The sequence below is a fragment of the Gopherus evgoodei genome, chromosome 7 (genome assembly GCF_007399415.2).
Source record: "Gopherus evgoodei ecotype Sinaloan lineage chromosome 7, rGopEvg1_v1.p, whole genome shotgun sequence".
Classification (NCBI taxonomy): domain Eukaryota; kingdom Metazoa; phylum Chordata; order Testudines; family Testudinidae; genus Gopherus; species Gopherus evgoodei.
In genome coordinates, this window is record NC_044328.1 from 26,045,146 (window position 1) to 26,059,607 (window position 14,462).

The following is a 14,462-nucleotide window of genomic DNA, read 5'->3' on the forward strand; positions in this document are numbered from 1 at the left end:
CTCTGGTTTTGTAAAGCCATTGGTGAGCCCTCTAACAGTTGCCTCAGATACTTTCAGCATACCAAAATGGCTCAGGTTTGGCTGGGATCTATTAGTGTGACCTATAGGGTGATATATTAAATGAGGTTATGTAAGTCCTGCACATGGGTTAGGTCATTAGAAATCAGCATGTGGATGAAAAAGGAAGAGGGAGTTTGCCTTCTCAACTCCACTGTATTTGGGCTTTGGGATATTTGCCCCTTCCCTGAGATTAGACCAATAGATTCTGGATGCATATCTCAGTGTGACCTTTGTTGAAACTTTGGTGCACCAGCTGGTGCCAGGACTGCAGGCCATAGTGAGCCCTTAGTATCATCTATGGAGTCCACACTCTTTGGGCTAATAGGACAACATTGGTTTCACCATTCATTGTTACACAAGTACAGAAAGGGGAAGGCCAGGAACAAATGCCCCGGCTACCTGCTTACAAAGACATTTTATTTATTAACGTTCTATTAATAGCATTGTGTCTTTTTCAGCCATTCTTGAGTATGTTTCTCCTCACTATCAAATGCCCTCAGAATGTGTATCTTTCCATACTTTACTCTGTCTTTATTTCTCTGGCATCATATCTGCTGTAATCTTTGACCTTCCATGTTATTTTTATATTCAGTTTCCTCAGGTTTTTCTTTAATAAGGTACATAAGAGACTACAACGTGGTAGGAAAGTGAATACAAAAATTTGTATTCAGAAGTGGAGGTGACTTTACATACACAAATCATAAAGTTTTGCTTTTCACAGTGCCACATGCACTGTGCATATTTATCCTGATTTATAAGGGAAATCTAGCATAACTGACCCACATACTGGGACTTGTAGTTCTAAGAACAGCATGCAGATTTAAATAGAAAATAACAGAGACATGTCAAAAAGAAAATCCTTTTGGAATACAATAAAATTATACATGTTCTTGTGCAGAATGTATATGGGATTTCTAACTAGAGATATAGGAGATATGCAATAATGAAAGACTTTGTGTTGAAAAAAACAGGAGCATCATTACAGTATAATAATATTGATATTTTATATTAGCAAGTTTCCATTGTGAAATGTTGGTTGGTATGGCAAAAGGATACGTAACTGCTAATGCAGTTTCCCTAATGCAGTGCAGTAATCTGTAATTGTTATGTTAAAATGTGGTGGTATATCAAGAACAGAAAATACTGTAGTTACAGCATGGGATGGATCCCATTTTTAAAAATTGCCATAGCTTTGCTTTATGTTTTCAGAACTATTTTCATCCTTGCTCACAGGAGAAAAAGCAGTAATTTTCACACCACAACCTGCCGTTACCTCTACTTTGGATGCTGCTGCTCCACTGCAGCCTGAGGGCAAAGCTGGGTACATTTTTAGGCAATAGCAGTTACATATCCTTTTGCACAAAACTACTTTGTTATTCTTTGAGAACTGTTTCCTGTAGGTTTGCATTGTATTGCCTTGTCTTAATGTACACCATATTGTATTGGAAAGCAATCTGTTATATTAAAATAAGTTGTATTGTCAAGTACAGCACAGCGTATTGACAAAACATGGTATCAGACTGTGTTTGTAGATTGTTTCATATGCAAGTCTCATATACACTTACAAAATTCTTAATAAACTTTTTGTATTGCATTTGTAAGCTTCACAAACACAACAGACATAATATATTTGACTATACGTTAGCTAACTGTTTAAAACTTGCATTTTTTTCAATGAGGGAGTTTCAATGAGTTTTTAAATCTAACTAAACACAGTTCATCCATTTTGACATAGAATTAAATATTTTGGTGAAATTGCAGGTTGAGTCCTTATAAGCACTACTGCATTAAACTGCTACATGAATAATATACATGTCTTTATTATGATGGAAATGCCCCTTTTGAGTAATCATCACCCTTGTATAATGTGTCAAAAATGCATAAATCAGTTGCTTTTACAGCGTTCGGAAGAGCTAATTGTTGTTATTGTTTGTCCACCAATGTATCCTGAGTTTAAGGATATGCCTGAAAAAAAAGGTGTGCAATTTCAAAAGCCATGTGAGTCAACAGATTTTTGTACATAACATAATGGTTTAAAGTTTAGTGAATACAGACTATAATCCTTTAATGTACCAGCTATGCAAAATGCTTACCACAATATATGACATCAGCACTTGTTGACACATATTATTTGGTTATTGACAGTTGACTGGTACTTGTAACAGTATTCAGAAACATGTATTGTTTTGCAACCTGTCTGATGAATCTATTCTTGCACTATTAATCTCCATAAATGCGCCTGTCCAAATATGATCAAAGTCACTAAAATTATAAAACACGATTTCCTGAGGGTTGTCAGTTGTATTATCACTAGAAACAAGTGTTTAAAAAAACAAAACTATATGGAAACCTATCCTGACTGAAATCAAAAGTAATAATAAAAAATGTATGCCTTATATTTTCCACCACCCAGCAAAATACTTCTCTCTTCTACAAATCATGTCTGGTTGGTGCTTAATTTCTGTAGTATACATTGTACAAGTTTCCTTTGTAGTTAGGTTGCTTCACATAATTCATACAATGACCTTCAACTTTATGAGAAGGTGGAAAAGGTGCTGGCAGCAGCTGAGAGATGCAACATCTTTGCTTCAAATTATGCCAAGGACATGACAGGGATGGCTCACCTTTTGCAAGAAAAACTTCTTCAAATAGTTTACTGCAGCTTAGATTGATTGTGTGGTCTGTGGTCCTCAAAGGGAACCCATAAAGTTCAATTAAAAATCTCATTAGAATACTATAGGAGGATCAAAAAGAAATCACAGAGACTCATGGGAGATACGGAATGTTGGGCTGATTAGTCCAAGGCCATCATAAATGACTATTCTATGACTTAAATAAGATGTCTTCAGTGGTCTGTTAACAGCAGCAATAACTGTATAAAGTCTCTTTATATTCTTTCTGCTTATGTTATTTTTCAGGCTAAAACCTAACTAAGTGTATAACTTGACACTAATATCGATCTAACGTAAGTCAAGAATATTATTCAACCAACATTTTTGAAACATTCAAGATTGAATAAAGTAATTGTGCATTTAAGAGAAGATCGTGAAGTATGGATTTGAAATGTTGCAAATGCATAAAACTAGTTGTGCATTAATTCCTTAGGTGGCTGGCAATAAACTTGAACACATGCTGGTTCATATTATAGTATTTGTTTCTATCAGGGAATAGGGGAGAAAAAGCAATGGGACATGAGAACACTGAAAGATTATTTTTAGCTAAGTGTGATTTTTGTTGTATGTTATAACTTGATATTTCAGCTGTTTCCGTTATGGCCTCACTGATCTATTTTTGACAGTTTGGCAGCTTTCTATGAGTATTCAGTCCATCAACCACTATAATAGGATGGTCAGTTTTCTATTGCATCAAACTGAAAACTCTTAACAAGCAGAGCACCACAGTTGAACACCGTTCTGTTTCATCCTCAGACAGAATTTGCTAAATGCAGTTCAGAAGCAATCAATACATTGTGCAGAGAGTTTTTTCCCCACCTTTTTCTAAACAAACGAATTATTGAGGACTTAGTTTATTCACAGATTGCCATGAGCGTTAATGACCACCCGAGTCTTGTTCTGCCAGTCACCTAGATGGCTGTTGATAAAGATTTAGCATCATGTTCTAAGTGTCAGGCCTGTCAGTAGTGCTGAACCATTTGACCAGAAGAAAAAACGCACAGGGAGCTATTGATTACAGCTTCTCAGTGTCACTTGTTCACCAGGATTTAGGTATTGATGAGGCTGCGAGTGAAAACAAGCTCTTTCCCTTGTGGGCCTCTACCTGGAAGAACAAAAGCAAAGTTGGAGAAAATATTCAGCTGGAACCTGAATCAGAGGGATTCCATTATTGATTGAAAGGCCCCTTCATGTTGTTTTTGTTGGAGACAAATCTATGGGTTTGGAAGTTTTATAGCATTTGAGATAGGGTGTGTGTAAGTGATGGATTCATGTATTGGATGAATTAGATTTCACAGCATGAAGATTTCAATGGAGCTGTAATGTTATGAACTGCTTGGTTATTGATAAAAATTACATTACATGTAGCTGAGGTTTTAAAGCAGAGGATTGGGATAGTATTCCTTTCCAAATGTCCTTAGGGCTCTTATAAATTTTAGCAGGTTTAATTATTTTAGTAGTCTGAAAATTGTCACCACAATTAAACCAAACTGAAGTGATATTTTTAAATTACCGGGTGATTGTAATGCATTTTCTTTAATTATTTCCAGTGCTGCATAGAATGATGCATACACACACAGTACATAACAAACTAATCATATACACATCATACATTATGACAAAAATGGCATAAATTACCTAATTTCTGCAACCATGGACAAAATATTATTTATTTTGCACCTTTGATGTCATCACTTGCACTTTGCCTGTTAATTTGGGCCAGTACTACTTCTGGTTCCCAGCAGCGGTAATCTTTTAAATAAAAAGAACCTGGCATCAAAACACTTTCCCACTCTATTCTCCTAACTCAAGCACCGCCCCAAAAAAGAGGGATCAGATTAAAAGCAGGAATCAAGTTAAAGTTGCTATAATCTGATTTGGACTAGTGCCAAGGTTCTAATTCCTTGCTCCCCTCAGAGATAGAAACAGAAGGTGCATCCCACTGGAGATGTGAGATGCCTGGATTTCCTCTTATATATAAAGCATCTGGGTGAGATTTGCATGGTACAAGAGCATGTTAGTGGTGGGCCATCGGGGATCCGGTTTCTGCTCTATAGAATGATCTGTGCCAGCCCCAGGGTGAATTACAGCAGCCTATGGACTGCTTTAACTTGTGCCAGCTGGCTGTGGTCCCCAAAGGATCATACTCCAGCTGAGAATTGGTGGCATGTCCTTTTCCACCTGAATACACACTCTGCTTCAGGAGGAAGTTGGCATAGGAGTGGACTTTACACCAGCAGAGCAGTGTGCCTTTCCCCCATTCTCTGAGGGAATTCTCAGCTGGCCAGCTACAGACAGTCTCACTATTTCATACCACCTGAGTAGCACAAAAGAGCTGGATCAGGAGGAGTTTGTCTGGCCCTTTAGGTTTGCAAGGTATATGACAGCATCAGAACACCTTGATTTATGGAAAAACTAATTTAACTATCTTTGCATTTTTTACATGTTGTTGTTATTGCTGTTTATACTGTCACTCCAAGACCTGTAGGTAGTAACTAATATAGATTTTATGGATGGAAAGATATATCAAGAAGAATATCAATAATTTTAAAAATAACTTCATTAAAGTGTGACGTAAATAGAACACGTGATGGTGTAGTGGTGTATTAAAATTTTATTGATGCTCATTGGAAATGTCCTGCATAATTCACTTATGGCATTGCCAGTTGTGAGTAAGATCAGTCAAATTTTTATACCTCCATGTATTACATATATTCTACATCTAAGTTTTTAAAAATAATTTAACAACCTATATAATATCCATTACTCTATCTCCTTTCCATCATCAGCTTTTTTTAACCTATTTGCCTTCCATTTCTGTTTAAGGGCTTGATCCTGCAAAGTGCTGAATGTTGAGGGCAATTAGCACCGTGCAGCTTTGAGATCCAAGTTCATATTCTTACCTCTAGAGTACTTAAATAAGCATAGTTTGAGCCTTATAAAGGAAAAACTGCAAAGTGGAATAGAAAATGAATCAGTGTAATGTTTTGCATTTATTCATACAGATTAAGAAAGCTGTACCAAATAATCTTGAATCTAAAATGTTCAGCATCTTGAAGGATGCACTTTTTAGTACCTCATTTCCTTTCACAGTTGCATCACTGCATTTGAAATACTATCCTGTTACTAGAACAAATGTTGTAAGATTAAAGATGATGTGCTGAATTTTTTATGATATGCATTTCAAGGATGATCTATAAACACCAGTAATAAAAAAAACATTGCATTTATGTACTTCTCTACATTATCAGCATGTTATGTAATTTTTCATGTACATTTTTTAAAACCCTTGACATTCTGCTATGAATGATATAAAGCAAAAGGTATAAAACAGTTTCTCAAATTGTTTCAGGTGCAAATTAAATGTATGCTGGTATAGGTTTTAAATATTCAAAATAAGTCTCAGATTGACTTACTGTTAAATAATTATTGTCATAATAATCTTACATAGTACTTCTCATGAGAAGTTCTCAAATTTCTTTACCCAAAAAAGTATCATTTTAAATATGGGAAACTGAGGCACAAAGAGGTGACATCTCCAAAGTCACTGAGCAGGCCAGTGGCAGAATTGGGACTAGAATTCAGGTTTCCTGAGTCCCAATCTAATGCTCTATCCACTTGCTGACACTGCCTTCCCTACCTGTTAAAGTGGTAGCAAAGGGATACCTGGCAAATGTTTCATTTTCTAAAACTGAAACTTTGTTCTCTTTATGTATTTTAGCTATTTGTAATGCACCCATTGCTGTAGCACTTAGATCCTATACAAAACCATCAGTATTATCCTTACACTATGAATATTATTTTTTCCTCTTGGAAAGTTATTTTCAGCATAACCAAATATTCATAATTCAGTACCTATTTTTGGCTATGCTACCGTGCTATTCAATGCTCATGAGCTTCTGTATGCAAACCTTTCCTCTGAGCTTTTGAGAAACACTGATAAATTATATACCGTATACAGGACCTGAAACATGATCTTCCTTTCCTTCCGTGTCTACACAGATGCATTGCTTTGCAGGACCAGGATCTATGTGACCCCTTTGTTTTCGACACTATAGTCCTGATCCTGCCCTGGTTTGAACAGTTTGCAGTGCTTTCATTGTGCAAAGGTATCCTAAAGTTGTAGACACTGGAAAAGACTTCTTCTGCAGGGGGAATTCTAAGGTGACCTAGAGGTACCATAACAGATGCTGTGTCCACCATTTCCCAACCACTGACACAAAGGGCGTGGACCAGCAATCTCCAGAGAGGGGTGGGGTTATTAGGTAGCAAACACAGATTGCTTTAGTCTTCGGGCTTCTCTAGTTTATGCTAGGAACCAGACCAGCACATAGATGGCCCCTGGATTGGGGACCATAAGGATCATTTTTAAATTGCCTTTGTCTCCCCCTCTCCTCCACTATGCCGAGTGCCCCTCATTGGCAACTCAGAATCTTGGAGGGGTCTCACATGCATGCACATTTTCTTCCCTGACATGATCAATAACTCTGAAGACTTCAATAGGGTTGCATGGGATCTAGCTGAGGGCAAAATCTGCCCCCTTTGCTCTCTGTTTCCTCCTCCTCACCAACTCATAAACCACTTCAAAGATACCTTCATGTATGTGTATCATTTATGCATGATTTGTGTATCTCTACTCAAAAAAAAAACCCACAGGATATACTTGTTTAGTGTTTAAAATGGACATGTTTCTCCATCCTCACATAGTCTCCTCTGCACTGCCAAGGAGTATGCAATCCTAAGAAAGGGACAGAGTCAGCTGAAAAACATGCTTTACCATCTTCCAAAATGCAGATTTTGGCAATAACAGGGTATGTAATTTAGGGTTGCCCAATGAGAGTCGTTAACAAATCTGCTAACAAGTTATATGGGGTTTCTGGGCCCATTTACTCTGTTGTTTAATTTGAAAAGTTGTTACCATGAGAAACAGATTTGTTTTTTGTGCTGACTCTGGGATACAGAACACCTGTTAAACCCTCTTATATCCGCAGTCAGGATTCTCATATAAGAAGTGCAGTTTTATTCGGCACTGGACAAGACAGTGACCGCTAACAACTGAAGGCATATGTGACTGGTATCTACAGAAATCTCAGCAACATGACAATTTTTTGCACTCTTAACGTAGTGTCAATTTGTGCTTTGCCTGTTTGTTTCAGCAGAAGAACATCACATCACTCACAATTAATTTATTAAAGAGGAACTGGATTCCTTTGATTACATTTGTCTGAATTCTTACATGTTTTTAAGACCGTGATTCTTGTGAAAGGGAAGCCCTCTCCTCTTCACAGTATGTTTCACTCTGGCAAAGGAGAACCATCTCTTGAGTGAGGATGGTAGTTCAGCTTCTATGGCTCAGTCATCCCTTTTCCTCTTTCCACTGTCAAGAGTGATATTTGTGACCTGTTCACTGGGAACTTGCTTGAAACCACCAACTCATTTCATGTATTCCACTGAAATGCTATCTGATTGCGAGGACTTTTGGCTGCTAACAGTCTAAGCTTTATTTTGGCCACTGGCCTGTGAATGAGACTTCATAACCCATTATCTATCACTGAGCTGTCCAGTTGTGTGTTTGAGTCTGTGCTGTTGAAGTGGAGGGAGGGCGGAGCAAAGGCATTTTTCTCAGAGAACATGCAATATGTTTTACATGGCTTTTACTTGTTCTTTGAGAGGAGACTTTTGCCTCCTCTTTAAGAACTCTAACAATCTCTCCATGTCCCCCTCTTTTTAATCTCTTATCTCTATACTCAACTGGATGTTTATTTTTCCTGCTCAGAACTGGGTTAGTTTCCTCCTCCGAGCCCACCAGTGTCACTACTTCACTGCCCAGAGGGGTCAGTACCGAGTGATAAACACTCCTTTCCTACAAGGTCTGAGTGTATTGTGTCCACTGCATTCCCAGCCTGCATCCTTCCAGTGAGCCAGAAATCAGTCCTGGACTTGGCAACTGACATTCCCATGTACCAATACAGCAAATGGCCACTGTACCAGCCCATAATTTAATATTTGAATTCAGGTCACCAATAATTTAATGGCATATTAGTAGCCGTCCTAACCCCTCTGTCCTTGGTGGGCCTACCCATGTCTGGTTTCTTTGCGCACTTACTGGTGAATGGTAAAAGTGACTGCTGTTGTAGGCTATTCTGCTGGGCTAGAGGCTGTATTCTGAGATCTGCTGCTCCCATAGTCTGATAAGATAAGAGCTAGGGACAGGGTGAGCAGATAGCATCCACCACAGACAAATCGGAGATGTTTGTGGAGCCTAACTCTGTGCCAGCACTTGCTCCTGCACGGTGCCCTGGCCTTACTGGCACCCAGCCAGGGCCCACTAGGGTGGGATTTACATTTCTGACCAGAGAACTACAAGAACTTCAATTCATAATAATCTCAACAAAAGACAGACAAATGATTCAGAAACCTTATTTTTGTTTGTGAATGTATTTTGCAGGTTCCTATTATAATACCATGCCACAGAGTGATTTGCAGCAGTGGACAGACTGGCAACTACGGAGGAGGAACTCATCTGAAAGAGTGGCTTTTGTCACATGAGAAGCTTCAGAAAGAAAAGTTAGCATATTGATGCAGTTCAGCCACAGCTGTTATATAGCCAAAACACATAACCAAAGATACTTGGCTTATAACAAGCTTTCAGAACACACAGTAGAATTCAGGAAAATGGTAAATATTTGAGTGACATATAAATATAATACAACATCCGAAGTGAAATGTGTGGTGGCACTACTATATTAAAAAAGCTGGATGTATCCTAGGGGACGCAGCTTGTATGCCCTTTCTTGTTTTTACATTTTACAGCAGAATGAGTACAGCGGACTGTGCCTGTTGTGCATGTATTTTGTTCCCATCTCCAGTCCTGTTTTGTTCTATTTTTAATGTCCATTAAAGCAAGGATAAGGGAGTGGGAGGGGCATGGCAAATGTTAGGTGCAACTGCCCCTCTAAGGAAGCATCTGGCTCACAGAGGGGACAGCCGGCAGTCTGAAGCCTTTGCGTGTTTCTAAGAGCAAAATGAAATGCAAAAGCTTCAGCATACACCTCCCTGTTCCTGCCTAGCTTTGTATTTGTCCAGATTGAAAAGCCTGTACCTCTGCCAGGATTGGTGCCCAAGATTCTCCTGTTTCTCTTTGATGTTTGAACTGTTGAAATGATGTTTTATGTAAACAGTTGTTAATTAAACACATTGAGAATCATTCAAAAGGAAATGGCTATTGAATTGCCTATTCACAGCTTTTCTTTTCAAATTGCTTGAGATGCTTAAAAGATATGAATAAAAATTGTCTTTATTAACATTGCAGTAAGTAGACAGAAAAGTAGATACTGGTAAATTATTTTATGCCAAATAAAGAGCTTTTTTCAAACTATGGTTATGTTACCATAGTTTTCTCAAAAATTTTAAATTGTTATATTTTTTGATCAGTACTATTGCGATCATTATTTTATTTAGCTTTCGTGTGCATTATACAATACTCTGAGTAGTTAGGGGAAAGCTTTTTTTTCCATATAGGTTATCCATAGAAAATGTAGGCAGTGAAAGGATATTGAAGCTAAAATTTCTGATTACTTAAAAAGGATTCCATGAAAGTAAAAAATTACAAACTACCAAGAGCTGAAATTTTCAGTCTGGGAGTCATAAATTATAACATGGAAATACTGATTTTATGGGTTTTTTCATATTCTTGTAGGTGTCTCTTTAGAAAGCTCATTGCTAACAAAGAAATTACTGTATTATATTACAATGTATTACTTTGTTAATGTAGTATTATTGATATCTTACCTTTTTAATAAAGTTGTTATGCATGTACATGTGTCTGTGTGTATGTGTGTAAATAAAATGCAGTACGTGATATATGGAGAAAATAAACTATACCCAACTGTACAATATAAGGCTGTATTTTTATCAAGGGTTTCTGGTGGCAATATAAACCAAGAAAGCAAAGCTCAAGTGGTTTGTACATGTCACCAGAACCCTGAGATAAAAATATAGCCTTATAATATGTACAGTTTGGGTGTATTTTATCTTTTATAATATGTGAATACCAACAAGCGAACACAATGCCATGTGTAAACTTTAAACTTTTTCAAATATTACATCACTTGCTGCTTATGTGTAGATATTTACATTTGTTTTGCCATAAATTTGTCCTTTTTCTGAAATAGTAAATGTGAATGTCATGAAGACACTATCGAGTACAGTACCTGTAATCATTTAAAGTGTAGAGGAACAGATTTTTAGCAAAACCTCAACCCAGTCTCCAGTTTTGTACTTTAACTTCCATGGATAGATATTTTCAGGTACAGTTTTTTGTCCACAACCTTTTGTAGGTTCAATTTATATCATTAGACTGTCTTAACTACTTGATTGTACTAGGGTATTTAAACACCTTAATGGCATCAGCTGGACCCACTGTTATTTGAGCCCACTAATTTGTGATAATAAAACTGAAAACCAGGGAAGTGTTAAAATTTACATTGTCTATCATAACATATCAAGAACTAAAATTCATGATTTCATACTGTAAAACATAAGACTGTAAAAAAAGGAACTATATTTGGTATACAAGTTGTTTGCCTACATGTGTATAAGAATACAATTATAAAATAAGTATATTTGGTCCTGAAACCTTATTCTGATTTTTCCCTTTTGTGAAAAAAATTTACTTATATAGAAGATAAGTGAAAATTAGGTTGAAAAATATTGCAGAGATATAGCAACATGCCATTAGTTTCAGCTGTACAGGAAGGAGCTTTAGAATGATGATAGAAATTCACTTATAATAAGCATACAGTTTTGTTGTCTGAGCAGCATACATTTATGAGCTTGCATACTGATGTTTATTTTTGTGTTGTAGGCCAAGCTACATATTCTTTGTCTACATGTTTTCCAACAGAGGGCACTATAGCTTAGAAGAATTAGATGCATGTGTTTTACAATGTGTTTAGAGCCTCATTCACCACTTTTTTTCCTACTGTTTAAGAATGAATTTGAAAATGAACAGCAGAGTTGAAATCTCTGAGCTGCCCTATTTGCAATGCTTCAGACAGTCTGCCTCAGGAATTAGCTGTCTAGTGTTATTACAGTCCTGCATTCTGCATCCCATTTATGTATTGTGAAAGGTGCTGTAGTTAGATAGTAAGATGAAGAATGGCCTTTCTTTGCCAGTGATTTCAGAGATTGCTAATGATGCCCAAACTTCAGACTGGTATGACCACTAATGAAGGGCAGTATGACACTAGAACCTCTAGGGGTTCTGTTTTAAGGAGGGGAATCCTCATTGCTTCTTAGGTATACTATTAGCATTCTTCTTCTTTGTGGTAATAATGCTGATTTCCTTGTATGATATCTTGATTCTGTGCAGTACTCTGGGAAGATGATCCTCTATGATGAAATACTTAGAACACAAATGAGCTATTGAGAATTTTCACACACTGAAACTACCCATCAGGAAGTTGCATTAGGGCTCTTCCATTTAAGCGACAAAACATATGTTGTGTTGCATACCAGTGTTTCTGAATTATCAGAAGCAACTTTAAAAATAATTTTATCAGAAAAAAAAACAAAAACAAGGAAGACTGGGGTTTGGGTTTGGCCTGCCTTTGTTGTGTCACAGCAGTACAAAACCAGTTTTCTGTTTTCTGTCTCTGAGGGTTTTCTCTGCCTTGTCATAACAGTCTTGATATATGCCCTGAAGTTTCCACTAAAGAAGGCAATGGCATGGTTCAAACTGGCATTGTTTTGTACAGCTCTGAGTACTGCTATGAGAAGCCAGTAGAAATTAACATAAAAAGCAATCACTTGGAGTAGCCTAAAACCTATTCTGGCTAGAGGTCATAGCATAGTTTATGAAAATATAGAACTAAAGAAAACGTATTTTAAAAAAATCCAAATTAAAAAAAAAACTAGAAACAAGAAAGCTATGTTCTTTTTACTTGGAATTGGGTTCCACTGACCTATCAAGTTTCCTCCCATTCAGCCTTGCAGTGCTTTGAACTGCTGACATTGAGACACTGTGCAGCCAGGCACGACAGCTGGCTCTGCAGCATCTAATACCAACACATGCTGTTTTAGCCCATTTCCAGAGACTAAGATAATGAAAGATTCAAAAATAATATTTGTTTTGGCGGAACTACATTTATAATGAAATAGATGCCCTTGACCATGGGAGAAACTGAATTTTGCAATGGGTCATTCTTTTCCTCCCTTTTTTTCCCTCTATCGAAAATATCATCTACAGCAAACCTAAACCCAACAGAAATATTTTAGAAGAAATATGTTGTGCTTCCTGCATCAAATATACAATAAAATTGCATCTATGCTAGTTCTGTTTTATGCCCAAATGAAAAATGTAGATTACATCCTATGTATCAGTACCAAATGGTAAAGGGCCTCAGGCCTAAAGATTGTTACAGATCACTTTCATGCAAGCACACTTTTTGAAGTAATGAGCTCATACTATAAGCATCTTAAACAGTAAACCAATTCATTGTAGTTATAAGGACATTTTTAGATCTATGTCCAAATTCTGTTCTCCCTGTTCATGCAAGCAGTCCCATGGGAATTAGGGAAACTACTTCTCTTGGTCAGATGAGCAGGATTTGGCCTATAAAGTGTCTATTTAATTCTTCTTCAATAATTGCCAGGTACCAGATTGTACTATGTTCACTTCCATAGTCTTTAATTGGTACTTGATGTTAATTTTACAACATACCTACTTAATAATGAACTGTGGACATGCCAGATGAACAATATTTTTGTCCATATGATCAGATAAGTTATAAACATACTAAAAACTGAATAGCAACATCAAACTTCTGTTTTTTATAAATATTACCATTTATCCTTTATCGTATTTCACAATGTTTTACCAAATATAGAATTTGATAGTCCTGACAATTTGATTGTGCTGGATGTGATGCACACTATAGATACATTTTGTATTAAGTTGTATATTCTGTATTTATTTCTGAGTGTGCTCATTGTGAAAGGTGGTATTCCTTTTTAAAAAATGCTGTATAAGAATAAAATCTATAAAAAGAGATTGCTTAAAAACTTAAAGCCCGCTAATCCAATAGGAGTCCTGTAAGATTTATGTACTATCTCAAAAGTAATTGCTCAGTAACAATCTTACAGGAATGTAAAAATCCTAGAAGAATTGCATTTCCAGATTTAATTGTAATTCCTAGTATATTTTGAATAGAACTGTATTTTAAAAGCTTCTCTTTTAAAAGCTTCTCTGTATTTTAAAAGCTTCTCTTTAATACTCTTTTCCCCTTGTTCAGTCACTATAGATCTTTTACTGTTTTCTTTTTTGTTTTATTGTGACTTGCTTTGAAAACAATGGAAAATATTACTGACAGTACATTCAGTTGCTATTAAAGTGGGCAGGATATTTCAGTTACATTAATGTGCAAATCGGTCATACCAGGTTTATAGCTCGTCAAAGGACTGTGTGCTATTTCTGTTTCAAATAACATACATAGTGTATGAGTAATAAATATGCTTAATAAAGGATGTGAAAAAGTAGGAGTTTTTTTCCAATTTTCTCCCACAGATTTTTCCGGAAGGCCTACCATAATAAAAACTTCCTCCATCTCATATTTTTAATAGTTTTAATGTTTTGTGGTTCTTCATACTAATGCATTTTGTTCACATTTTTCTTTTCATTGTACACTATTCTTCAGCAAGGGAGAACTTTTATTACACTGAGAGGTTTTA

At 36.5% G+C, this 14,462-nt stretch overlaps 1 protein-coding gene across 4 annotated transcripts in view; it reads left to right on the forward strand.

The window, feature by feature from the left end:
- The window catches only part of MGMT (O-6-methylguanine-DNA methyltransferase), a 324,659-nt gene extending 314,109 nt beyond the window's left edge, over nucleotides 1–10,550 (forward strand). For all 4 annotated transcript variants that reach the window (XM_030568947.1, XM_030568945.1, XM_030568948.1 and 1 more), the window contains exon 6: nucleotides 9,181–10,550. In XM_030568947.1, coding sequence (XP_030424807.1) covers nucleotides 9,181–9,312 — 132 coding nt within the window. In that variant the 3' untranslated portion in view covers nucleotides 9,313–10,550. The remainder of the gene's footprint in view (nucleotides 1–9,180) is intronic.
- The last annotated feature ends 3,912 nt before the right edge of the window (nucleotides 10,551–14,462 follow it).